The sequence below is a fragment of the Corythoichthys intestinalis genome, chromosome 4 (genome assembly GCF_030265065.1).
Source record: "Corythoichthys intestinalis isolate RoL2023-P3 chromosome 4, ASM3026506v1, whole genome shotgun sequence".
Taxonomy (NCBI): Eukaryota; Metazoa; Chordata; class Actinopteri; order Syngnathiformes; family Syngnathidae; genus Corythoichthys; species Corythoichthys intestinalis.
The window spans coordinates 9,730,762-9,757,922 of record NC_080398.1 but is presented as its reverse complement, the minus strand read 5'-3'; the positions used below and the strand labels follow the sequence as shown (position 1 = coordinate 9,757,922).

General features: G+C 38.0%; 2 protein-coding genes and 1 long non-coding RNA gene across 4 annotated transcripts in view; 1 reads left to right on the top strand and 2 right to left on the bottom strand.

Annotated features, from left to right (window-relative positions):
• The window catches only part of LOC130914788 (ankyrin repeat and IBR domain-containing protein 1-like), a 38,034-nt gene extending 28,039 nt beyond the window's left edge, over positions 1-9,995 (bottom strand). The window contains exons 1-2 of the mRNA XM_057834295.1: positions 9,778-9,995; positions 6,445-6,710 (exon numbers count right to left, since the gene is read on the bottom strand). Of these exons, the coding sequence (XP_057690278.1) occupies positions 6,445-6,632 (188 nt within the window). The 5' untranslated portion in view covers positions 6,633-6,710; positions 9,778-9,995. The remainder of the gene's footprint in view (positions 1-6,444; positions 6,711-9,777) is intronic.
• Positions 163-22,932, top strand: LOC130914790 (uncharacterized). The gene is made up of 3 exons (XR_009062996.1): positions 163-242; positions 6,960-7,150; positions 22,578-22,932. It is a non-coding gene; the product is annotated as an uncharacterized LOC130914790 (long non-coding RNA).
• eomesb (eomesodermin homolog b) lies at positions 12,239-17,433 on the bottom strand. 2 transcript variants are annotated; one of them, XM_057834296.1, is made up of 7 exons: positions 17,322-17,433; positions 15,970-16,553; positions 15,636-15,790; positions 15,431-15,552; positions 14,726-14,884; positions 14,524-14,585; positions 12,239-13,446 (listed from the first exon to the last, which is right to left on the bottom strand). In XM_057834296.1, exons 2-7 carry the CDS (start codon positions 16,476-16,478, stop codon positions 12,672-12,674), a joined length of 1,782 nt encoding a protein of 593 aa, XP_057690279.1. In that variant the 5' UTR covers positions 16,479-16,553; positions 17,322-17,433; the 3' UTR covers positions 12,239-12,671. The 2 variants fall into 2 exon arrangements, with proteins under 2 accessions (XP_057690279.1, XP_057690281.1); XM_057834298.1 differs by having other exon boundaries at positions 15,970-16,594; positions 17,322-17,386.
• Positions 22,933-27,161: the final 4,229 nt, after the last annotated feature.

Here is a 27,161-nt window from a genome sequence, read left to right as displayed (position 1 = left end):
CAAGAAACATTTTTTTCTGTCCCTGCTGCTGCATACCCTCATTGCTTTCAATTATCCCCACTTGCCCAGCCAATAGCACTTCTTCACTCTACAATTAACCTACCGGTATGTATTTAAAGCCCTATTTTCAGTTCCACTCTGTTAGACTGTCTGCGAAGCCTGCCTGTAACCTGCTTGCATAGCTCTCCAAATCTAACTCCTGATCCTGAACCCACTTGACTTCTGCCTTCTCTCCTGCCCCGGTAACCTGACCTGCATTGTGTTTTTGGAGCCCCAAATTCTGCCTAGCCCTTATATATATACTGCTGCCTGCTTTTTGCCAATCCCGCTTTTGTGTGTTCGCTCCCTCAACCCTCCAAAAAAGGAAAAAAGCTGTCTAAACATGAGATAGACCGATAATTGGCCGGGCCGATATTTGGAAATTTGACATATATGGGTATCATGATGCCTTTTTTTAAAATCCGACTGACCAATATGAAAAAAATCAATTTAAAACTAGTTTATTTCAGCTCAGATGAAGCCGTGCTTCCCTTTTTCTTCTCAATCTCTTTCTCTATCAGTTTTTGCATTATTCATTTTCTTAACGCCAATTTTTACACTTTTACTGCAAATTAATATATGCTCGAAAATTTGGTTATCAGCCCATTTAACTATGATTGATTTCTAGTCTAACCGTGACGCATTTGCGATCCTTCTCTGTCTGCCCTGTGACAAATTTGGCATTTCAAACAAAATTGTTATTGAAAACAGATTTCAAAAAAGTAAATGAAGTAAAGATATATACATGAAAATAATTGTTTACACATTATTCACCCCATTCAAGACAGTATTTCTTAGATAGACTCACGGCTGTGATTGCAGTCAAAAGTTTATGTGCGCAAGTCTCAGTCTGGTACATCTGCCTACTGCAATTTTGTTCCATTCTTTTTAGCAAAACTGCTCAAGCTCTGTCAGGTTGTGCGAGTATTGGGCATGAACAGACCTTTTCAAGTCCAGCCACAAATTCTTTAAAGGATTGAGGTCTGGGCTTTGACTCTGCCACTCCAGAACATTTAGCTGTTTTTTTTTTTTCACCATACCTATGTAGCTTTTGCACTATGCTTTGGATCATTGTGTTGCCGGAAAATAAATCTTCCCTAAAGCCATAGTTTTCTTGCAGACTGAAGAAGATTGTCCCCGAGGATTTCGGTGTATTTTGCAGTATTCATTCTGCCGTCTATTTTTACAAGCCTCGCAGGTCATCCCCACAGCATGATGCTGCCACCACTATGCTTCACAGTGGGAATGGTGTGTTTTTGGTGATGTGCAGTGTTTGGTTTCCGCCAAACCTAACGTCTTGTATATATAAAGTATATACGTGTATAGAATATATGTAACTAGTCTGTTGCCTAAACAATTTTGGGGACCACTATTGTAAAAGGTTTGTGTCAAGATATGTTTTCTTGAGTGGACTTTTCACCATATCTAAGTATTTTTTTAAGCAAAATAGGTTTGAAAATGTGAAATGTGTAAATGTGCCCTTTAGAGTGGCGCGATCCCAAAATTAAGCTAAACACATAATGTAAGCTTGTGGGATGGAAAGTTCTTTCAGTCCTATCCAAATCCATCCCAGCATGCCACATTCCTACAAGCTGATAACAGATGGCTATGCGGAAAGACAGATGGAAGTGAGACATACAGATGAAAAATATGAAAATTGCTTGATACAGTGCAATACTTGTACATAAAAAGCACATCGAAAGCCAAAAAGACTTGAGACTGGAAAAAGATTTAAGCATTATTTTATATATATATATATATATATTTTTTTTTTCTATTAATATGGCTTTGCTGCATAGCTCTGCAACACCTTGAAGGAAATGAGGATAGCTGGATTATCAAGTATTCCCTTCTCAAGCAACCAACAGAATACAATTACTGTAATTCACTGCCAATTAGTTTACAGTAGGGATGTACAATATTTTCAAAAATACCATGAGATAACAACTTTTGCAATATGTGTATCACAAAAATGTGCCATAAATGAAAACCTTAATGTATACATTATGTGTTGTATGCTTTTGGCATTTGACGAGTTTGACAAATGAGATTATCCACCCACCCCTCGGCTGTCTTCTCATATTGGCTAGGCTCTAGCCACTAGATCAACAACACGGTTGTTACTTACATATCGTTATGCATGGTTAAAAGAATTCAGATTAATGCCTTTTTTCTCCTCTCAGCAGACTTATGGTTAATACTTGTTGAAATGTTTTAAATGTTTGTGGCACATAAATTTAGCCTTCTAAACAATTATTTCAGAATGCACATACCTGCTTATTTTGCCACATTTCAAAATGTTATTTTATTGTCCACAAAATTCATACCCCAGATTTCTAGGCATATTACTAAAATTGTTCCAATTACCCCAGAACAATTTAAGCCATGCGTAAATATTAACTAACATAAAATTAGCAGCACTTTATACACTGAAATGCCTCTCCCAAACAACACTTCTCATGGTCAATATTCAAAACGGAGAGCATATTAACATATATGTCAATAATGACTAATAAAATTAATGAAACAAATATAGAACAAAATATTAATTCATTATTGCAGGCTCGAAATACGACAAATTATAACAGCACCGCAGTTTGTTTTGCCGCATGACGGACGCACGGCGGATTTTCTTGGGAGAGAAATCAACACTGTTTCCAAGAAGCTTAGTGCAGGTGGTGAATAAAGAAAAGAGGAAAAAGGTGATGCTTACCATTGAAATGAAGATGGAAATGAAAGAAAAGTATGAGCGCGGTGTGCGTGAACTGGCTCGACAATACGGCCGTAGAATGTCTACGATCTCCGATCGACGGTCCTCCTCCACCTCCGTTGGCCAGTCTTTATAAGTTAAGGTGACAATTATTATTGTAATAAAATCGCCAAAGAACTCGCCAGCTTCATAATCATTTGTTTTAGATTTTGTGCAACACAACACGCCTACTGTCCGGCGCAGTTGACACCAACAACAAAACATTAAAAGAGGAAGTAAAATCTCTACCGCAACTTTCTCTCTTTCACATCAGCCACGCAGTGCGTTCAGGTACAGCAGACAAAACACGTTCGCCACATTAGAATCCGATTCGTTAAATTATTACAATAATTATTATATTATTATTCTGATTTTTATTCATAATTTTTTGTTTTGTGTAATTGCCATTTGTAAGAGTACCAGCAGTATTTATTAAGGATTTAGTGTAGGTTTTCAGGCTGTGCAATGAATTAATGGAATTATGACGTATTCTTATGGGAAAATCCTGCTCGACATATGACTATTTCGACTTACAAACAAGGTCCCGTAACGGATTAACTTTGTATGTAGAGGTACCATTGTACAAGAAAACAAACCAAAAAAATTGACAAGCAGATTAATTCAATTGTAAGAGTGAGCTTTTTCCAATTCAGACATCTTTTCCTGCCACGAGCTGATCTCGAAAACATCTTTATCAGCTTGAGGATCGACTATTGCAATGCTCCCAATGCTGGACTCAACCACTTTCTTCTCCATAAACTTAAATTGGGGCAAAACACACCAAGTTGCCTCCTTACTAACGCCTCCAAACACTCATATACCACCCCAGTCCTCTGCACTCTCCACTGCCTTCCGATGTGTTCTAGGGTGCAGTTTAAAATCCTTCTGTTTTGAACTGTACATCGTCTGTACATCTTCCTACTTGGATTCTGATTTCTTATAGCTATACTACAGTGAACATTACAAAGTCCAGATACGTCGTTCGGCGATTGCTCATTTACCCTTCTCGGTCCCCGGTTGGGGAACTCCCTTCCTGCACACTTTAAGTCCATCACTGAGCTGAATAGTTTAAAGCCTCAGCTCTAAACTTATTTTATTAAAGCTGGCATTTCAAATTTAGCTCTGGTCTGACCGCTTGTTCTTGTTTGTTGTTTTTATTACGGTTCCTGTTTTTACTCAGTGAATCACCTTGGGCACCATTAGGCTGTTGAAAGGTACTATATAAATGTGTTGAAATTTTATTTTGAAAATAACTGCCCCTTAGGGAAACTAAAGACATTTTAGATTTAGTCATTTTTTCCTTCCAATAGCTTCATTGTAAAGATACACGATAATATCAGTTACCGATAATTATCGGCCGATAATGGCAATTATGACGTCACACAGATAATACAGATTTTTTTTAAAATCAACCGATAATGCAATCCGATAATTATATACTTGATTTAGCCTCCAAATGTGCGCAACCGAAGCACTTTTCTCCACTTCTCCACCGCCGCCTGCTCAACCCCTACCCTCTCTGAAGCCCCTGTGGGAGGAGGGGATGAGGAGTACAGCATCATAGAGGAGGCGGTGTTACACATCAGTGTTGAGGCGCTCTCACTAGTGTGCGTTGATTTTCCCGTGTGTGAAATGAAATAAACGACGTTCTCGCCATCTACAAAACATGCACTGCAGTTCCACGTGGCGTAAAGAAAGCATCCTCATTGAACACCACTAACCCATCAGCCATTTAAAGCTGCATCACAAAGATTTTTGGAACTAATACGAGGCTGCTGCTAGCGCGAATGCTAAAGCTATTGTAAACACTAATAAACTATAAAGGAAGCTACGGGGCTTGTAAAGATACAGAGACGCTGCGGTCCTCCCAGAGTCTGGTTTGGGAATGCGGGTGGTAAACTCCCATCTATGGCTAAACACCTCACGAGACCGATAGTTGACAAGTAGCTGTCTTCCGACAGAGCCCGCCGATCCGGCAGGCCGCCGCCTCGCCCTAGGCGGGCAGAGCAGAGCCATGCACCGAATACGCCGCAGCGAGCCGGCCAGAGCGGGCGGATATCAGGTGTAGGCACACTATCCTATTCCCCTCACTATCCACTCGCGGGGGCCTGCGCTTGTCAGTGACGTTCCTTATTCTCGCAATATGATTATACAACTTTAACATTTGTTAATAATACGCTCTGTGTGTAGTATCATCCATCGCTTTTCCTTTTTAAATGGACACTTTTAAGCAAACGCAAGAAGTAACAACGGGAACAATTTAAATGGGCATTTCACGGGAGAGCATTTCGACTCTTCGGCCAATCATATAGCGAGAGCGAGTGGATAGTGAGGGGAAGAGGATAGTGAACCTACACCGTTACGAACTTAGCTGCCGCCGCCACTCCGGTTCAAGACGTAGGCCTGGCGCGGGTACTAATTTGGAGGCCGGACGGACTGAAGGGCACAGGCCTGAAATTCCCGAAATGACGCGATAGCCAAACCCCTGGATGAAAAAATAATGCAGTTTATACGACCACGATTCTTCGTGAAAGACATGCCGATCACATCAGTTTTACCACGGACATTTGGACAAGTGATGTCAAGTAAGCATGTTTATCATCGGCACAGTGGTTAGTTGATAATTGTAACATGCACCAAACCACACAAAGAAGTCATTCAGTCAGTAATGCATTCAGTACGCTTTAAATGTATGACGTCTTAATAAGAACATTCTTCTTAAATCTAGTCAAATAATTTTCCCCATCTTGTTTTGAGTGTTAAAGACTAGTTAACAGATGAATGCGCCAGATTATTCCACTTACTTGAACTAAATATTGCCATTTGTTCTTATTAAGCCCAAACATCTAAAAAAAAATAAGGTCATTTTTCACCTAAATCAAGACAAAATTGCTTTCAAATAATGTTTTGAACCATACATATTCTTGAATAAAGAACATTTGACAAGTTTTTTTTTTTTTTTTTTTAGGATTATGTATAACAATTTATTGCTTAAAATAAGGCTGTTAAGCTTATTTTCAGCTGGCTATTTCCCTTCAAGAAATCTGAGTGAAATATATTTGAAGTGCCGGCAGTTAACATAACTTATTTCCAATAGATTTACACTGAAAACAAGGGAATTTAACTAGTTTTAAGGAGTTGTGTTTTTGCTGTGTAGTAATGTTATACGTTAGGAATAGCTTATTTTTAAAGCCATTTTTGTGCAACTTAGGTATTTACTCTCTAAGTAATTGTTGCCAAAAGTTTACCATTACACAATGTCAGACAATCCGTCTTTATTTAGATGTTGGAATTTACTACTTGTTGACATTTGATGTTGAAAAAAGAGTAATAATATTTTTGCACAGTAATATTTTCTCTTGTGTATACTTTAAAATTTTACATAAATCTTTTAATAGAATTATCGGCTTGACATTATCGGTTATCGGTTGGAGCGAGAAGGAAATTATCGGTTATCGGTATCGGCTGAAAAATGCATTATCGTGCATCACTACTTCATTGTTACTTTGAAATGTGTATCATACTCAAACACAAGTAGTAATTTAAATATGTAACAGTGATCACCAAAATATGCAATCAACAATCATGATCAGTTAATTGCTCTGCCCTAGCTCGAACTGTTTAAATTATGTCGTTTTTTTTCAGCAGTATCTGACCTGAGTAGTCGTATCATGGCATGTCGGGCAGCATAGTGCAGTGGAGTGTTGTGCTGGTAGGACTCTCCATATGTAGAGTTGGGATCCAGAGCTTCTTTGAACTGAAGGTTGCTCTCGTACAAATGGACGGCCAGTAGCTCATCCCCATTGATGAGAGCCTTACGGAATTTGGTCGCTGTGTTCCCCATCTCTTCTCCTGTGGTCAGTTCAGGATCGGACACTGAAGCCTCAGGGAGCTTCTTCAATATAGAAACATACTGAAAGTCCTGAAAAATTCAGGAAAAAAAACTTTAAAAAGTCCCATTTTCACAAATATTCATGCAATTAAATTCCCCCCAATACATTTTAATCACTGATCCAAGAGGGGTAAAATTAGAACGATTTCCTTTCTGACTCACAAGGAACAGCGTTTCATCCCTTAGGTTGCGGAGGCTGCTCTGCCACTTGCCATGTCAGGATCATGAAAGCAGTTGAATCACCTCACAATGTTTCTCTGCATTTTTTTGTTTCAATAGCTCAACACAGTGCCAACATTACTCTCAGTGAGAGTAGAACACGACTTCTGCTGGCTTCATCAGGAGGTTCTGCCTTCCAATGCCAAAACTGTCCATCCCACTGAGTGTGTCAGCATGGGACAATACATCCTCAGATCACGAACACTAAGCACAGTCAGCACTTTGCAATCTCAACCACCGAACACCATATGGTGAGCAAAGGGCTGCTTTTGTATTTTTTTGTACGGTACAGGAAGGATAACCAAAACTGAACAACATTGTTTTGTTTATGTAAAAATATAAAAACATTATATATTTCCACAAAATGTGGCACACTTGTGCTTTAAGCTACAACAGAAACCCTTTGAGATAACGATGTCCAGTTATTCATCATCTATGACAGTGTTAATCAAAACTGAACACGATGGTATTCATATAAGCAGATAGTTATGAAACAGTTATAATATCACATAAGATTTCATTAGAATGCACAAGTGTACCTAATGTTTTCTTTGTAATGTCCGGAAAATATCTCTGCTAATGAACATAACTTAAAACAGTTAACAGTCATTTACCCATAGGATGTGATAGCTTCTCCCCCCAGTTTACGTTCACAAAGTGAATACTTTGAATGAATATGACTTAATGGCCTCATGAGCCAAAATGAACACAAAAGCATCTATTTTGAGCACAACAACCTGTGATTTTGGTAACATATAATTGTATTTCCATTTACAATATTAATGTATAGTGATGTGTTTGCATAGCTTTAACAACTGTTTCAACAAGGTTTAAACATAAACATGATGTCAGCAAAGCGCAAAAGATGACTACCCGTAGATCGAACAAAATGAACACAAAAATATCTACTTTGAGTGCAACTACTGTACTAACAACACAACAACCTGTGATTTTTTTTTTAACATAAAATTGTATTTCTATTGAACCATGTTAATGTCTAGCGCTGTGTTGATATGGTGTTAACAACTGTCTCATCAAGGTTTAAACATAAGCATGATTTCAGTATAGCGAAAGATGACGTTATCAAAAAATAACACTTTAACCAGTCTTTCTGTATGTGTGTTGCACATTGAATATTAGAGGTAGGAATCTTTGGGCACCTAACGATTCGATTACAATTACGATTCAGAGGCTCCGATTCGATTATAAATCGATTATTGATTATTGCCAGGAAGAATCATCATATCTCCAAAATTACCATTTTTCAGTACCCCCGCCCCCCAACACACAGACATGGGCTCAGGCTGTTTTCAACACCTTCAGATTGGTCAGTAATTTGTAAGAATTTCACCAAATTTGGAGAAAGGTGGACTCGTCCTGATATGGTTACTGGGTAAATGGAATTACACTGGTATATTGTATTGTATTTTCCATCTCTAAGGTACAAAAAGTGCTTTGACCCTATTTCCTCATTCACCTACTGATGACGCAGCATCAAGGGCAACGTAGGGTTGATATCTTGCTCAAGGACATTTCAACATGGTCACCATGCCTGAGGAATGAGTACCATTCCATGCTGTCGAACAACTGAAGACAAGAGACATTTACATCATGCATTTTATCATAGCATATAATGGATAAGAGATTCATAACAGGCTCAAAACAAATGCAGCCATTACATACAGTATGCCTTGCCATCTTTCATCTGACTGGGATGAAAGAAGTGGGTTTTATTGTTTGCTAGAGAGTATTGCAGTTATTTGGGGCAGACATTTGAAAAGATGTCAACCAAAATTAATGTGACTTTGGAAATCAAGTTTTTAAACTGCTTGAACCGAGCGTGGGTGGTGGCACGCACTAAATTTGGGGAAAAAATACCCTTTGACGATATATTGCGATACAAAACGTCACGATATGGAGAAAAAAATGGATTATGATATACAGAGTTTGGTACAGTGAAATATGGTGATTATGATTGGTTGGCGAGAAGGATTTTTGTCTTGGTATATTTATAACATATGGTTTGTGTATGTTTGTATTTAGTGTACGGTATAGTTTGCTTCATGTCCAGTTTGTGCACATCACATTGTACACTTTGTAGTTTATTATTATTATTATTTTAACGCCCTTTAGTGTGCCAGAAACATGTCGGCATTCCAAGATAATCTGTTCTGAATTGCCATACGTGAAAAAAATACATTTTAAATAAAAGTAAATCCAATAAACGAAGCTCAAGCATTGATAAATGTCAAGAGTCCCATGAAAGCAGACACAACCAAAACAACAACAATGAACTTGTTTCAACAAGTGATCTTTGCACGGTTATAAAAGCCCATGCTGGTAAACTCACACGATTCGATACGTTTACTCTCGGCAATGTTATGACTGATTAACCAAGCAAACAAACGGCTGACTTTAGCAGCCACAGTTTAAACACCTTAACAATCGGTCTGTCTGGCTTGCCCCCTCACACTTTTTATCGGCCTGCTCATCTATAGTTGTCAACAATTTTGCAACATCATTGAGTACACAGTGTTTTGAATTAAATTTTCACCCCATAGTGACGCTTTTTTAAGTTAACTTGTAAATACATGTCATCGTACAGCAATCATCTATCCTTAGATTGTGTTGGCTAAAATTGTTTAATCTGTTCACGTTTTTTTTCCACAACAACAGCTGCTAGCAGTCTGCTGTTATAAATACGATCCAAAAAAAGAAAGAAAAAAAAATAACACAATGACGCTAGCATCTGCGTTGGCTAAAACGTCAGCGAATACGATGGCGACTCAGCTAGCAAGCTAGTCGCGCTGCTAGAGAACTTAGCTTGCACACTTCATAAACTCAATGGAAACATTGGGTAACAGGTATTTTGACTTACGTGGGTTGCACATGGAGCTGCTTTGCGCTCAGGTCCTGTGAACAGACTGTCACTTGCTGGCACGATAAAATGAAGGGTTCGGGTTGTCGAAACGACGCTCTTCCCCGCACTGAATAACGTGAACACGGGCGGCCAGTGACGTTGTGACCGAAGCCCGAGCCTGTCAACTCTGCTGTCTGGCTGCTAGTGGGTTGCCAGGTTTTTGGGAAACCCCCAAACAAGGCGGAGAAACATGGCGTTTAGCGTGTGACTTAATGCATGACTTTGTTGCAAGCGACGGACAGAAGTTACGGACTAATAATAGGCACATGGTAATGTATGAATTATTACACACATTAGTATTTTTTTAATAGCCGTCATTATTACGGGTAGTCCATTTACGTTGCAACATGGCAACGCTGACTATATCGAACCGACCTGTACTCCAAAAAGCCACATTATTTTGAGGTTAATTCGTTTTAGGACCGCCTGGTAACAATGGATAATTAGTCAATATTGACTCGATACGGAAGGCGCGTCAGCCATGTCCCTAGGCAACACGGGCATCAGTTATATGCGCGTGATAAATGTAATTATAAGAACCGTGCACTAGAGTGCGACAGAGTCTAATACAACACAGGCAGGGGAGTCAAATCTCCACTACGGTCAAACGTTTGGGGTCACTCAAAAATTTTATTTATTTATTTATATATATATATATATATATATATATATATGGCGGAAAACACAGACAAGGCTGAAAAGGCAGTTTCTGCTCTTGCACCCTTCTTTAAAATAAACTGCTGTATTTAAAGCCAAAAGAACTGTTGTGGTTGATAGAACAATACGTCTATGTCTAAGTGCTGCCATAGCAGTTTCACGGCGCATTCAGCCCCCAAACTATTTTTAATTTGTCTGTTTTACCCTGGAGACCCCCGTTTACAGACACTGCGCAACCGCTTTTGTTTCAACCCAGTCATAAAAAGAAGGAAAGTAATTATATCTATTTTTTCGTAATGTCTATCATTTTTAGCTAAAAATCATTCATTAATGTCTAATATTTAGTTTAAAAAAAGACTTTATTAAATTATTCACTCGCATATTTTAAACTTTTTTTTTAAATTACGTCACAATGAAAAAATAGTGTCTGTAAATAGGTCACGAATACCTACTCATAACTATCGCTTAGTTCTATTTATTTATTTATTTATTTATTTATTTATTTATTTTTGTTACTGTCACATTTTCCCCGATTTTAGATGATAAATAATCGGTCCAAACAAAGAGAAATTGGAGGAAAAAAATGTTTAAAAGGGTAAATATTAAAAAAAAAAAAAAGTCATTTAATCATGCTCTTTCATGCTCACACCTCGAGTTAGGGTTTAGGGGTTATTTTTATTTATTTTATTTTATTTATTTATTTATTTTTTTAAATGCTCTCCTGTTCAAATTTTTTCTTCCCCCAGAAAATAGGTGAATTCATTCATGTAATACTTTCACACATTCATTATTTTTCCACACCAGTTTTCCTGTTCAGGGTCACTAATTGCTGGTCCCTATCCCAGCTGATTTTTGGCAAACGGTGACTGTATACCCTGAACTGATCATTGTCATTCAGCCACACTCCATATACTGTGTAGTCATAGACAACCCTTCACACTCACATCTTCACTGTCATTGAATAGGAACTGAACCCATTAATGTACCTCGACACTATTTGTGACTGTAGATCACATGCATGTTTACATCATAAATATTGTTATATGTACAGCTACTGGTACAGCCTGGGGGGGAAATAAATAAATGAATGAATTAATTAATCAATCAATAACTTGGTTGGTGCATTAGGAAGAGTATCAGCCATAAAAACTGTCAAACAAATCATACAAGTGATTAAACCCTTTAATGCCAGCAATATGAAGCAATTATCAGAGAATCCCAAATTTTGAAAAATAAGGTCCTAATGAAACCTTTTTTTTCAAATTTGTGAAAAGGAAAGTCAAAATGAATATGTGTAATAAGCGCTCAGATATCTATAACCATTGCTAAATCCTGTTTTTTTTTTTTTTTTCATGGAACCTGCAGATGCATGTGTTGACTTGCATCCATCATATTTTTTTCAAAAAGAAATGTCAAAATTCTGAATTAGTCTCAAAATCATGAAATTTTAGGTGTATCAAATGTGATACATTTGGCAATATAGGGTTAACGGCGACAATCACAGAAAGGGAAAACTGTAAGGTGTTTCTCCTTTTTTTGTTTCTTAGAGTGAAAGCGGTGCAAAAACAGTACGAGCACCTAGCTGGCTAGGTGCCTTGCTCAAGGGCATCACAATTACACACACACATATTAGTCAGGGAGAAAATGTAATTAGGAAAAAATTGTAGCAAACGTGCAAATGTGTAAAGCTTCAAACTTCAAAAGCTTTTATGACTTACTGTTTATACATGATTGTCAGGAAAATAATCACCCATCTATTACATTAAGGAAAAATGCTTTTTAATAACAATCATTTGTACATTGCAATCACAGTATTGGTGTATGCAACATTTGACAGTGCGTTAGTTTTATACTGGCCTTCAGGAAATAATCTGTAAACAGGAAAGCTCAGTGCAAAGGCAAATTCTGTAATGTATGTAGAATTAAACTTTCTGACAGTTGCTAAATACATTGAGCTAAATTAAAAAAGAAAAAAAATAGCCCAAAAACATCTAGTCAATCAAGTCATGGGATGGTAGAATAACGCAGGAAAAAGTACAGACATCTTTCACTTTGAGTCATAACTCTGTATCTTTACTTTCAATTAGAATGAATAAATAATATGTATTTGACATTGCAATTGCCATCATAAACACAGAAAACATTGATCGCAGTAGACACAAATAGGGTGTGCGGATGTATGTGTGACTAGATTCTTAACAACTTGTGTAAAAGGAATAGTAAGCAGCCATTCCTTTGGATGAAGGTGTTTCTTTGCTATAAGAGCCATTGGCAACAGAGACTATGTCCTCACATTTTATGTCAGCAGGTGAGTCATCTGTACTAGGCCCATTAAGAGACAAACGCCTTCGCTTGCAGGCTGATGTATAGGAATTAGTCTTGTCAAGAGAAAGAGAAGATGGCTGTGTTTCTACCCAGGAAGATATCAGGCCATTACTGTTCCCATCATCATCTAGCTGTACCTTCACCTTTTCAGAGTCTTCAGGGAAAGCAGCAGTGGGACTGGGCCTCGGTGACCAAGGCAGACTTGGACTCACCTTTCTCTGGTAGGCTGCCCTGGAGCTCCACCCAGCTGGCATGTTGTTGAAAGGAGAGTCTGAGTAGTAGCTTAGACCGTGTGATGTTTGCATGGAAAATGATTTGATACCATAAGGTAACAAGTTGTTGGAGTAATCCCCCTCATATGGTGTAAGGTCCAACTTGTGGCTGGTGCTGTTGCCATTCCCATGTTGCACAGAGGTGACAAACCATCGCTGAGAAGCTCCGTCTTCTGACTGAGGTGAGAGAAGGCTGCCAGTTTGAGGCACGGCTCGCTCACTGTTGTAGAAATGGTTTGGGGTAAAGCTGTTGACAAACTGGTCCTGTAAGAGGGGTTGCATGGTGTAGCGGGCACTAGGGACAATCTGAGGGGCACGAGGGGAGTCGGTTGGGGAAGGGGTGAGGCGGTCATTCTCTGGCGCTGTGTACATCCTGGAAAAAAAAAACATGCTCATGAATAGGCTGCAAGGTACAGGCTGACATGAAACTGAAACTAATATAGTCATTGTATTCATTTTAAACCCCATGGACCTGTGTTTACTGCATATTATACATATATTTATATGTAAACAGTACATACTGTACATTCATTCATTCATCGACAGAGCCGCTTATCGTCATAAGTGTCGCGAGGGTGCCGGAGCCCGGCAAATTATGTCTCTTTTGAATATATGTAAAAGATGCTGACTGGACATAAATTGAGTTAGTGGCAAAATTTGCCGAATGACACTTGATGACATCTTTCAAAAGCATTCATTAGTGCTCATGACAGTGTCATGTCATAATTATGACGGTCTTGACAGTCTTATGATGCCACTGTCAAATAAAGTGTTACCAAATATATCTTTTGTGGGAGTGTGTGTTCACTAGTAATTGTTTACAGTTAACTACGTGTAATCCAACATTGAAAATTGTAGTATCTTATTTTTATAGAAAAGTTACCAAGTTTGCCAACTGGCGAGTGCTACCTGAGTTCGTTACCTCAGTCTATCCCTACATTATACATACATACACATAAACTATGAATTAAAGAATGTTAGAACATTAAAAACACAAATTCACAAGTTGAATGTTTTCTTCTATTTATTTTTCACTTTGATGAGAGCTGCTTTTTAGTCTCACTTTAAAGTTTAACTTTCAAATGTTGTGATAGAAAAAAAAGCCTTATTGTTTTTTCATGTTGTACCAAACACATACCAAACCTTGACCCCAGTACCTGTATATATATCCGTGTATATACTGTATAGCTACACAGCATATGGAGTGAATATGGAGTGCTTAATGTCCTCAGTCCTCATTGTATTCAGTTTACAAAAAACGTGAATGTATTGTATTATGAAATTTACTCTCATTAAATTGATTAAAATTCCATCTACTATTTTAATTTGTAGATTATGTCATAGTAACTAAAAATTTAGTTAAAATGACAAATTAAGCACATTTGACCAATTTCTGTGGGGATTTTTTTTCAACAATTAATGGCAGTAAAAAATATGAAACAATACTCACGAATCATAATTATCTCTGAAACCTTTGGCAAAAGGGTTGTGGTCTATTTTCAGCTGTGTAATCTACAGAGAAAAGAGACCAGGACGTTAGGAATTACAGTACAGTATAATGTTCTTATGAAAAACCATACTTGATGCTTCATTACTTGACACATCACCAACAACAACGTTCTCTTTTTAAATGTTAATATTTTCTCCCTTACATCAGTATTCTGATAAGCAGTGACTGCTATGAATTGAGTCTCTGGAAAGATGAAGCTCTGAGTCTTTGCATCAGAGTTGATGTCCTCCACACTCTCTTCAGTCACCTCCACGATGTGTAGCCTCGGCTGATACTTGTGTAAGGACTGCAAGACGATCATCTACAGACATGTACATGCATTGCAGGATAACAATTAGTATTACTATCATTTTAACATTTAATTATAAAAACACTCATATTGGGACAGAACCTTTAGGAACTTCAGAATTTAGAATTTGGCATATTATGACTTTTTTTTTTTTTTTTTTTTTGCAGGGAAAATAGGGAAAATATTTTTGAATTCTGTATTTGCAAATTTCAGATAGCCACAGTAGAGTGAGTATACACAGAACATTAATATCACACAGTGTAATAATTTTTTAACACAATATTTAAATCAGCAATGCTGTGAAAGACCTCCAAGACGTCATTACTTACAGACGACAGAAAAACAACGAGTTGTCTTCCCAATGTAATTGAGGCAATAATTTTTTACATTATTAAATCGTGATGCAAAGCAAGTTTGGAATATTTTATAAGAATAATACATTTCGTGATGCGAAATCGATTTGGTATAATAATAGTTTAAAATATAAATATAAAACTTTATATAAATATATAATTGAATATATCATCACCATTATAAATTGATGAACGATTTATTTACCTGTGATATGCTCTGATTTGTGCCTTTGTTGTTGGTGAGTTTCAGTTTGCTGAAAGTAATTTCTTGTCTCATCCAGTGCGCCCCTGTGTTCGGGGACTCTGGGTGGATGTACACTTTGTTTCCTAAGAAAAAAAAAAAAAAATCCAACATTTTTTTTTAAAAAAGCGCATTGTGTCTGTTAGACTCGCCAGAGAATAGTAGCTACCTTGGCTGCTGTTGTCCGCCTTCCCACAGGTGACCCACTTGCCGCCTTGAAATCTCCAGTGGTTCGGATCTGCTAGAGCCACCTCCACAAACACGTTGTAGTGCGCGGTCAGGTTCAGACCTGCTATGTTAAAACTCAGAAACGGGAACATTCGCCTGCAAAAACAAATTAATTAATGCGTTATTGACGGAAAAAAAAAAAAAACATTTCATTTACTTACTATTTACTGTGTATATAATAAACACACTCAATATTTCAACAAATTAAAAAAAAAAAAAAAAAAACACCACTCATAAATAATCCATATTTTCCACCAGTGTTTTTGTCAGTTTACCTGCCCTGCTTGGTGATGATCATCTCGGTTTGATGTCGGTGGAATTTAAGCCACAGGGGGCGGTTGCAAAGATAGACGTGGGCCCTGGTGGTCGGCCCGCTCGCTGGGATGGCGACGCTGCCGAGACCCGGGCCTGTGCCGCTGTACGGTGGGTACAGGCAGCCGGGGCTCTGTCCGATTTGGTAGGCCGGGCTGAAGTGACCGCGCGAACCCGTGGTTGGGGAGAAGCCCACGGAACCCAAATGAAGAGATGTCGGGTACCTGGCGGTGCTGGACGGGGCGTAGATGCCCCCACGGGGACTGTAAGGGATGAAAGAGCAGGGCGTAGTTGTGTCCATGTTGGGTTTGGGCGCAGTGGGCGGAACGTAGTAACGTTCCGGCCCGAACCCATGCTCCGTGTACCGACTGTCAGAGGCCGGCTCCTTTCCTCCTGGAAGTGGAGATTTGCACCTCTCCTCTCCCGAGCCTTTTGAGGAAAATGAATCCGTCTTCCCCTCAGCACCGTGCATGTTTAGTCGGCTCACTGGATCCAAATAGAGTTATTGTGGGGGGCCTTCTTTCCCTCGGAGACCAGCTGTTTGGACCTAAAAGAGGGGCGGGGGGGACTCTGAACGTGGGGCCTTGACTGATATCAAAAGAAAAGTCAATTGAAAACAAAGCATGTTCTTTTCTGGAAATGTGAAAGTACATTAACAATAAGTGTAGTGTCAAACTTGAAATATTCCACATGGTTAATCATTATTACAGTTTATAGAAATTTGGCTCATGATAGTGAAATGCTGATTTGTCAGCTACAGAAGACAAACTTGGCTCGAATTTAGGAGGAAACCGATGATGAATACTCGCCCACCACGATTTGTGACAAAGATAGAAACCACTAAATTCCATTCAACAAATACCCTCATACTTGAACGCCTATACAGTATTTTTGTCATGTAATCCATGTTTTGTTGCACTGGTATAAATGCAATTGATAAAACAATTCCACTCTTTTCTCCTAATTGTATGCTGCAGTTAATCCCTATCTTTATTATTCATTCAATTAATGATTTTTGATGTATTCAATTTCTGATGCGATTCTGGGTCCCAAGAGGATGCCTGATGTGAAAACTGGAAATAGGCAATTATTTTTCCATTTGAAGAAACCTGTGATGTTACATAGATTAGACAGCCATACCTTTACCACGAGGAAATCTATCTTGTGAAATATGTTTTTAGATAGGTGCACAAGCACACAAAACAAAATTCCATTTCATAGAGGATTTTTAAATTGAATTGTCTTTAAATTTTATTATCAACAATCAATTTGTAAAATGATGCAAAACAATACAATATTAGATAAGTAAACTTACCGACAGATATTTTCCTCTTCTCCTGTTGACAGATCGGCAAACAAAATAGTAGACATTAAATAGAGGATTTCATGCTACATGATATGAAGTTGTGTTGGACGAGATCACCAGCTCTGTCCTTGTGACCACGGCTCCCATTGAAGCAGCCTATTATCAGTGTTTCGCCTGTCTCTGTGGGGAGGGGCAGGGGATCCTCAGCATCACATGCTGAGCAAAACTACTCCTTATCCATTATTGTCAAAGACTAGGAGACATTTAATCTGATTTATTCTTATTTACAATACTTATATAACTAAATGGGAAATGTGAGTTTATATTTGTATTTTTTTAAACTTATATTCAGGCTTTAAAAAACAATAACATGAAACACATGCCTAGTAGAGTGGAACAAAGTCTTGATACAATCAAAAGTAAAGAAAATAAATTATACTTTGTCATAATAATGAATAAGCAAGGCTGAAAGAGAAAAAATACACACAGGATGCCCTCACAGGGAAAGGAAGTCATTTGTACTTAATGAGGATTTGTTTTAATTGTGGGTTAATACAATACGTGATGAAGTCGACTGGAAACCGCATCATTGAAAGACAGTCACGTCATAAAAAATGTCATCATGTTTAAAGTGAAAAGTGTAAATTAGTCTGTCACTTACTCAGAAAACTTGCAGTTTTATTGTGAATACTTTATTATACCATTGAATAGAGTGACAACAGAACTGCTTTTAAACTGTTGTTCATCCTCTCATGTGTGAGTTAAAAGAAAAAAAAAGGTTAAAGATCACTGGCCAGTTTTGGAGGCAAGGGTGTGGCAGGCTAAGAAAATAAACTTCTGTAGATACATCAGCAAATTTTGTGGAACGGTACAAAAAGTTGAAGGATAATCTTGGAAATCGCCAGGTTTTCCACTGTCACCTCCTTAAGTCTCTAGTTCCTTTACTTCCCCAGTTCAAAGGAAACCACATTGAGGGTTCAAATCATACTACATTAGTGTGATAATGGGGACACCATTGAGTCGTGCACTCCACTCAAGAGTTGAGGGCCAGACAAGATACAGCTGATCTTGCTCGTTTTGAGACGTTTGCATGTGAAAGGCAGTGAGAGGATTAGAGAAGCGGGTCGACACCTTAGAAATAAACACATCTCACATCAAACACAGCAAATCAACTCTGGGTAAACCATTATAATGACAACCAGTCTCATATAATTTCTACAAGCTTGTGTACTTATGTACTTGTAGTGATAAAGGACTGTGGTTGTTGAGTATTGCATGTCATGAATAAAGTTACTGTGAACAGCGCAGAGCTTGGCGTTTCACTTTCAGTTCTTCAAAAATATATGTTCAGTTTCTTTTGCCTTAACAACACGCAGGAGATAACTTTCATAATAACCAATGTTTGTAGGCTACTTTGTGTGCAACTTGGATTACACTCACTAACCATGATTAGCAAAAAAAAAAAAAAAGATAATTAAAAAATTCTATTTGTGAAGTTAAACTAATGCAACAAGCTTTCAGTACACTTGCGGTAGTTTTGAGGATGTGATTTTAATTTGTATTCATTCACCAGTGTGTTGCTCAATGATCACTGAACAAGCACATGCTTTAATAAGAATGTATGTGATACAAAAGTGTTATACACGCATAGTATATAGAGCAACATTAACGTGTAATGTGATCCAGAATCTACATGAAATTGTTTGGTTTTTTTTTTAGGTATATTTCAATGTATGTTACTGGATGCTTTCAAACATGACAGAACTTCTTTGGGTGGGATTCTAAAATGCATTGACTTTAAAAAAAAAAAAAAAAGAACCAGATTGAACAATGAAATGTTCACAATAACTGTACCTGCTGAAAATTTTAAACCAAGTGGATCTTTCCGCGCGGAGACGCATGACGTACGAGCTGCCAATAACGGAGGATTAATCAATTCCTGTGTAAAAAGTTGTTGGACAAACTACTAATTGCAGAAGTCCACAAGTACAAACATTTGTATGATTCGGCCGAAAAAGACCACTGGGATGAGAATGCCCTCAAACAACAAAAAAGTTGTTCCTTCTTGATGAGAGCTGTGAGTTTCCTGTCACTGCGCAATTGTGACTGGCTACCGGATCGCGACAAATTGCTACTGCGCAAACCGACGCCATTTTCTCTAAACCGGTGATGGCAGATATATATACGTGTTAGATTAAACGATCCGATTTGTTTTTGGGTGATAAGTAAAAAAAAAAAAAACATCCAATGATTATGCCGTAGATAGAAGTAAACACAATGTCTTCAAATTATGAAACCGTTTTAATGTACATGTACAAATTATACTCACATATGAAAATATTTCTTTCATACAGGTATATCTTATGAAAGACTAACTAAAAGGACTACGTACTTAAGCTATAGGTATCTGAAAAAAAGTCTGTACATTTAAATAAAGTTTTTGGCTCAAATTTTAACAGCGTGAATTGTTTCTGAAGGGTTTAATTGGTGTGAGGGAGATGACGAGAGTTAGGTATGTAAGGAAAACACTTTTCAAATTCTTGAAAGACATTAAATTCATGTATGGATCGTAAGGGTGGATGAATGGGTGCATTAGGTGGCGGTAAGCGCCTGAAAATTGCTTGCAGTCCCCCACTAATCACATGAAGAAGAATTTCAACGTGCACACGCAGTACGGCTGTCCAATACCATACCACACAATGCTATTTTTAGACCGTGACGTCGCCATCGTAACACGGAAGTGAGACATTATACACACGCCCTCGCATACAATCCATTATATTTGTGGTTGTTTTTTCCGGTTATCTTTCAAAACTAAACATGCCAATCAAACACTGCTGATAAGGAACTTGTAGAAACGACTCTAGACATTACGACATATGAAGGCTGTTTTCTTCATAGGTTTCCCGAAACCAATAACTTGGAGGAAAAAAATGTGACGAATGGATCAACTTGTGCGGATGTCCAAAAGACCAGTTTAACACCAGCAAGGTGAAGCCATTCACATTTCATATGCAGTAAACATTTTGTCAGAGCCATGGTCCTTCATAGGACGAAGAAGTAAGCCATTTTTATATTTTTACTTACTTTTTAGCGTGGCATTTTCCCGTGCTGCTTCTGTCTGACAATGAATGACCTGACAAAAAAAAAATAAAAAAAAGGTATCTGACTGCCACTGTTACCTTTTCTGTTGAAAAAAAACCAACTTTAGTAAGGGGGAAGTGTGAACAAATTATACAATTAAGATTTGTTATTAATGAAAAAATGAAAAGTGTTCGTTGGCTGTCACCGAGTAGCATTTGCGATCGCTACAGAAAAATAGCTATGTAAATTGCGGCCGTCAGAGACGTAAGACAACTAGAGGATATATTATATAAAAAAGACAGGGCATATGGTAGTAAATGATAGATTGTTGAAACAAGAGAATGTCATTGCCAGTGGCGTAAGAAAAAGGTGTCAAAAAAAAAAGCTAAGGCTAAGCTTACTTCGGCACGGCTCTTTTTCCCGTCTTTTTCAGCCCTCGACACTCAAGCCATCTCTTTAACTGAACATTTGTATGTTCTTCCACATCTTTACCAGTGAATTTGGCACCAGGGACATCATTTTCAGACAGAATTGGTAGGTTTACAGTAAACATCTCGTTCGTACACTATTTCCATTCATTTACAATTGGAGACAAACAGGAGGTTGACTCGCCTAGCCACAATTGCTAACATCTTGAATATTAATGAGCAAAAGTGACGTGTTGCTTACGGTACGCCATTGCAACCGGCTGTTCATGAGACTGCACTACATCACTTCCTCCATTGGATTTATGTTTGTAAACGCGAGAGATTCGAAGATATAAATTAATTATTCTTCAAATCTTCTGGCATGTGGGTTGAATAATAATGTTTTATATGTCTAAATTTAACATATAAATCACCCTAGGAACATTACGGCAGGAAAAAAATCTTTTGATTAATGGCGGATTGCAAGCAACTTTCAGGTTTATACCGCCATCTAGTGTACAAGAATATGCAGCGCCGATGCACCACCCGTGCCTTCACCTTAACGATCTATACATAAATTTAATGTCTTTTAAGAATTTAAACAGTGCAGTTTAAACAGTCTTCCTCTCCCCTAACCCTAAACCCTTCAGAGACAATCATCACCCCCCCAAAAAGAAAAAAATGTATATTTATTGTTTAATCTATCACATATCTATATCTGCTGTCATCACTCGAGAGAAAATGGCTTCGGTTCTCCCATGCGCAGTAGCAATCTGTCGCAATCAGGTGGTGACACTTCCCCATGTGGGGGGTGTTGGGGGTTCTCTACTTCTGTTAAAGTATGAAATTGCTTGTATGCCGTAGTCATACTTTTTGCTGCCCCCTGTAGTCTGGGAAAATACCGCTTTCTCCACGGGGGCATGCCAAACAGAGCTTAGCGGTGCAGCACAGAGTATACATTCTGAAAAACGCATGTTGTATGAACTCCATGCATCTGGTTTTCACACAAAACATTCAACCCCTCAGGTATAAACCAGGCTGTAGACCAAAGTGCTAAGGCTGGTTTAAACCTGACCCATTTCTGTGGTCTGCATGGCTTCACGCGTAAAAATTGCGTCCTCTCAGCGACCACGCCACGTGTCAGATTTACACACTGCGTACCTGCTGAAATTTTGAAACCACAGGGGCATTTACGCACAGAGACACAACGGTTTAGAGCTGCTATTGGCGGAGGCGAGTTGAGGGGGCAAAGAATCATTAACACCTGATTCAGCCAATAATGACCACTAGGATGATAATAACATCAAACAACAAAGAAGTTGTTCCTCTTCTGTTATATAATGTAATTGCTTGTACTACTATATCGTAGACACACTTTTTGCTGCCCCCTGTAGTCTGAGAGAATATGGGTTTCACCAAGGGAGCAAGCCGCATAGAGCTGCGTGGCGTAACATAGAGTATACATTCCGAAGAACGCATGCCAGATGAAAATTCAACACGTCAGATATAAACCAGCTTTTAAAAAGTTTGTGTAAGAGCACATATAATAGCACTGAAAAGCTGACTCTGATTTCTGAGAGCAGGGGAATTCTTTGTACCAACTATATCAAGTGTACAATTATTTCTTTGGGATGTGAAATGTCAATATTTGCACAAAACAAATGAATACTGTACTTTAGTAATATTCAACAAAATCTGTTGAAATAATGAAAATGATAGTATCATTGCTAATTGACCATATATTTCTAATGGAATCCTTTTTTTTTCTTTTTAGTGTATAATTGTCCGGACCTCTCCCTCCCCATGTTCAGACCCTGGGCGACTTGGCTGATCAAGTTACTGGACCTCTTCCCAATTTACTTGGTGACCCCTGGAACATAGAGTACCCCTTTTCAAATGTATCTACTTTATAACATTTAGTCCTTTAGTAAACTGTTATACATAATGTGACAACCCCACTTCCGACCTCCCCTTACTTCATGTTTTTGTAGAGTTGCACGGTTGTGAAATTGGTCACCAAGACTCTGGAGTTGAGTCCATGCTTTGAAAATAGGCCATTTCTTAAAAAGATTACTTAGCATAAACACACAAATCGTCATGGTAATTTTGCTTCAATACACACCTAATTTGGTGCTTTGTGAGACTTATACATACAGACATGGGCCAAGTGACTTTGTAAGTAGCAGTAATGGTGTAGTCATTTTACAACAACTTCAGAAACATTATAACCTCAGACATACAACATAGTTGTTGTGTTCATCACATATTTGTGAATGCCAACTAAGAAGACATATTGCGGATACCTTCCATTTCCACAAAATATTTCTGTGTTTGTGTGCACACAATAATCTATCAATTTTCTGTAGATGGCATTAAAAAAAAACTGCAGAGGCTTGCAGTAACAAATACATGTTAGGAATTAAACCTCTGCCTTGTTTGATAGGTCAGCTTTTCAGGACTAGATTTTGCTTTTGCTAGTACTTTGTGTTTACAGTTTCAGCAAAACTACTCTGTGTAACTCACAAATACTATATAGTTTACTGCCATAGGCTGTTGGTCATGCACAGAATGAAGTAGTACTGTACATCATCCAATCCTATTTAAATGAACCGGTGTTACTACCTTGGGTGTACAGAGAGGGTTCACAGTGGCCTCAATGAGCATCATGCCCTAGCTGTGCTTGCTTTTTGACACATCTAAAGGCTTCTCTCTGACACTGTGCCATCCTGCCGACCTCCCGCTCCCGCAGCGTTCATGCCAGGCAGGCCGGAGAGGAGGGTGACCTGGCCATCAGTGCGCTGTCCTGAGCCACTGCTACCCAGCTGACAGCAGAAGGTCCGTTGGTCGCAAGCCATGGCAAAAACTCTGCCCAATGCTTTTTATGTCAACACAGAATGGCCAATCAGACGAAGGATTGATTGGCGCTGACAATCCGTCTTTCTCACTTTGAGCGGAAATGCCCTCGCCACAATTTAACAGACATAAAACCTAATTAATTATCGCTTTTGAATTAGGACTGCGTCTCATTTTAAGGCCACCCTGTCCCATCTGTGGTGAGATAATTCACAAAATTAAACATATTGGTTTAAATGTATGCAATAATGTAACATAAAAACGTCACAGCAGAAAAGACACGGAGAAAACATGCATTTGTAAATAAAATTAGACGCAGAAAAAAAGAAGTAGCATCATTAATTTTTAGTTGAATGGTTCTAGTTTAAACATTATACTGTATGTACATTCTTGTCCTACATCAAAATTTAGTTATTAGCCCTTCTACTGTATAGACACATTTTGAAAATATTGCCTATTAAGAAAGGAGGAAGTAAAATCTCTAAGAGGTGTGCAAACACATGTTTGCACACAACAATGTCATAAGTAAGAATTCAAAGGTTTCCTTTCCAAATCTTGTATTTATAGTGGGGTTCCACATCCTGTTAAGGGCAGCAGTAGGAAGAGTACAATCACATTTGGTTCTCAGTGTGGGGGCGCTTTGGTGAGTTGACATGTTCCAGCTATCCCATGGAGATACACTTCTGCCCCTCCGCAAAGATTCAGTGTTTTCTAATTTGCATTTGCTAATGAGATCCTGTTTGCATGATTTTATACTGAAAGGCTATTTCTCAGACTAACCTTATACAAATACAGCAATCAGATTAAGTCTTATCTGGTTAGCTTTGATTAATTAGTGAGGTTAAGTTCAAGAAGCCCATTCAGATAAAGCACAATGTAAGAACTGCATTACATATTTAGAAATAAATGTCACACAAAATCGCGGGCACATCATAGTATGTTGCATTGTCACTCTGTTAAGGGCCAGTCACAACAAACGCACTGTGATGACAGTAATGTTTGATAAAAATATTAATGACTACCCCTCTTTCTCTCCCTCTCTCTCTTTTTTTAAAGAGTTACATATTTCGTCATTGTTTGCAATCTGTATGAAAAACAATTTGCTGCTTATAAACCGTAAATTTATCCTGATTTTAACATACGTCCCACAAAAGATTTTTCATTTTTCCTCAGCCAAGAATAATGACTACCATGGCCACTAATCTGACACCAAAATGTAGAGGGCTCCACAAAATGCCAAATGAGATTGAGTTAACGCATGTCCTCATTATCACCCGGTCTGTACTGTTAAGAACTCCTGCCCACCAATCTGTTTAAACAGTTGCAAGCTGATCTTAGGTCACAGTAACATACAGTTCTTCTATGTTGCCGGTAAAATAAAAGTGAACCCCGAAGTAGGCACACTTTGTGTGTGTACATGTGGTTGCGCGGGTGTGTTCAGGGGTGTGTGGGTGTGTCTTTGTGGCAGGTCCATGGTGAAATCCGAGTCTTTGTATACTTCACATGTCAAGTGCTGCTTTTTCTGTTTCTGACCTTCACGCTAGGGATGACATAACCTTTATTTCGCAATCAAGACATCATCAGCTCTTCCATTTCTTGTCATTGACAAAGGTTTTACTGTAAATTATTATTATTATTTTTTTTGCTCACACCATCAGACTTGCCATTTAATTAGGAGTTTATTCCTGTGGATGTCCTCTCCTGTGGCCTAATCAATTAATGCCTGAACATGTCAATACCAACAAAAGATGAATTACAATACTGTACAGTTTTAGAACTGATCCCAAATGAAGAACTCATTGTGTGTAGGATGGACACAATTATTGTATCGCTATCACATCTTATAAAAGATGGATTTAAAGCTGCTGATTATTCATGATTTTTATTTTTTTATTTTATTTAGCTAGAGGAAAAGGATCTGTTTCATGTCCTTTCTCATCGGCAGACAAGATCATCGGCATATTTTCCCCCCATATGGGGAAAGTTGCTGACTGTGGTATCACATTATGATTAACAATTTAACAATAAACCCCTTCTATTCTATTGTCATTCCACAGACGAGAATAAGAATCAAACTCCAGTGATGGTTTGTAAGCTTCATTAGATTCATTGATAGATTTATTGTTTTCCACAGTTGTAATCACTTCCCCTGAGGTAATTTGCAAGATGTTTATGGTTCAGATGTACTGTATTAGCCTTGAAGTTAATTAATCTTCTTTGTGTAGAAGTTTGCAAGTGTGGGTTGAATTATTAAGTGCTTGAAATTCCTATTGTATTAGAATCTTTTCTTGTCACAACAATATATCAAAATGTCATTGGCTAGAATGGTTACATGAAGACATAACTGCTTGGATATTTTTCTTACACTAAAACCATTTAGATGCATTATTGTCCTTTACAAAACAGTGCCAGTTTCTGCATACATATTTCAATAACTATAAACTATATAAATAACGATAAATACATCTTTGCTCTAATACAATGGGTCCCTTAACACATCATTGATTTCACAAAGGTGACTTTTGTTGTTGTAAGCAGTAGCATGGAATTAATTACACTGTGATCGGATTCTAATCTGTTCTCCTCACTCTATTTAACTATTAGTAATAAAGATGTAAAAATATTACAACCTCTATGTTATGTTATGTTATGTTATGTTATGTTATGTTATGTTATCTTATGTTATCTTATGTTATGTTATCTTATGTTATGTTATATCATTGGTAAATGCGTACTGTAAATGGGAACCCTTGCTGTATTTTCACCTGCCGCCAATCTTGTCTAGACTTTTCAGATGGTTGATGGGCCTCTTGCTTTTATGGCCTTCTGGATATGTGAATGAGAGCTGCTTTTGATGGGTTAAGTGCATCTTAATCAGAGTCATAATCCAGTCATTAACAGAAATGAGGTGTTGAGAGTCGTGTACTATAAAGAGGTTGATAATTGATTAGCGGCTTCCTTGCTCCCTGTACTCTGTATGTGCGTTTGTGTGTGGTGTGTGAGGATGGGGGTGTAGTGAAAATGGAGGGGCGTCATATCAGAAAACAGCTGATACCACAATATGGGACAGATGTAACGAGTTGTACTGTATATTGTATTTTAATAACAAAAACAAATTAATTCATATTTGAAAATAAAATAGATGCCCTCAATCATTCTCCATCCCTCTGAAAATAGTATTTTACTTTATGCATTTCTCCTCCTGATGAAAACCTATATCAATACTGAGTATAAAATTATTATTGTCTACAGAGCACAACTCTGGCATGCCACCCCATTTTTGCTGCTCGGCTGCCATATTGAGTTTTTCTCACTGTATATTTTAGCACCTATCCCCTGCTTTAGGCGCATATTCCTCCAACCCCCCCTCATGTACCTCTTCTTCTCAATGAGTCCGCATTAAATAAACATGTTGTTTCTTTTATTGTGTCATTATTTTGGTAGCATTTCTCTGCAGATTTAGTATAATTTAACAAACAAGCATAGTACTGATCCTTAAAACAAA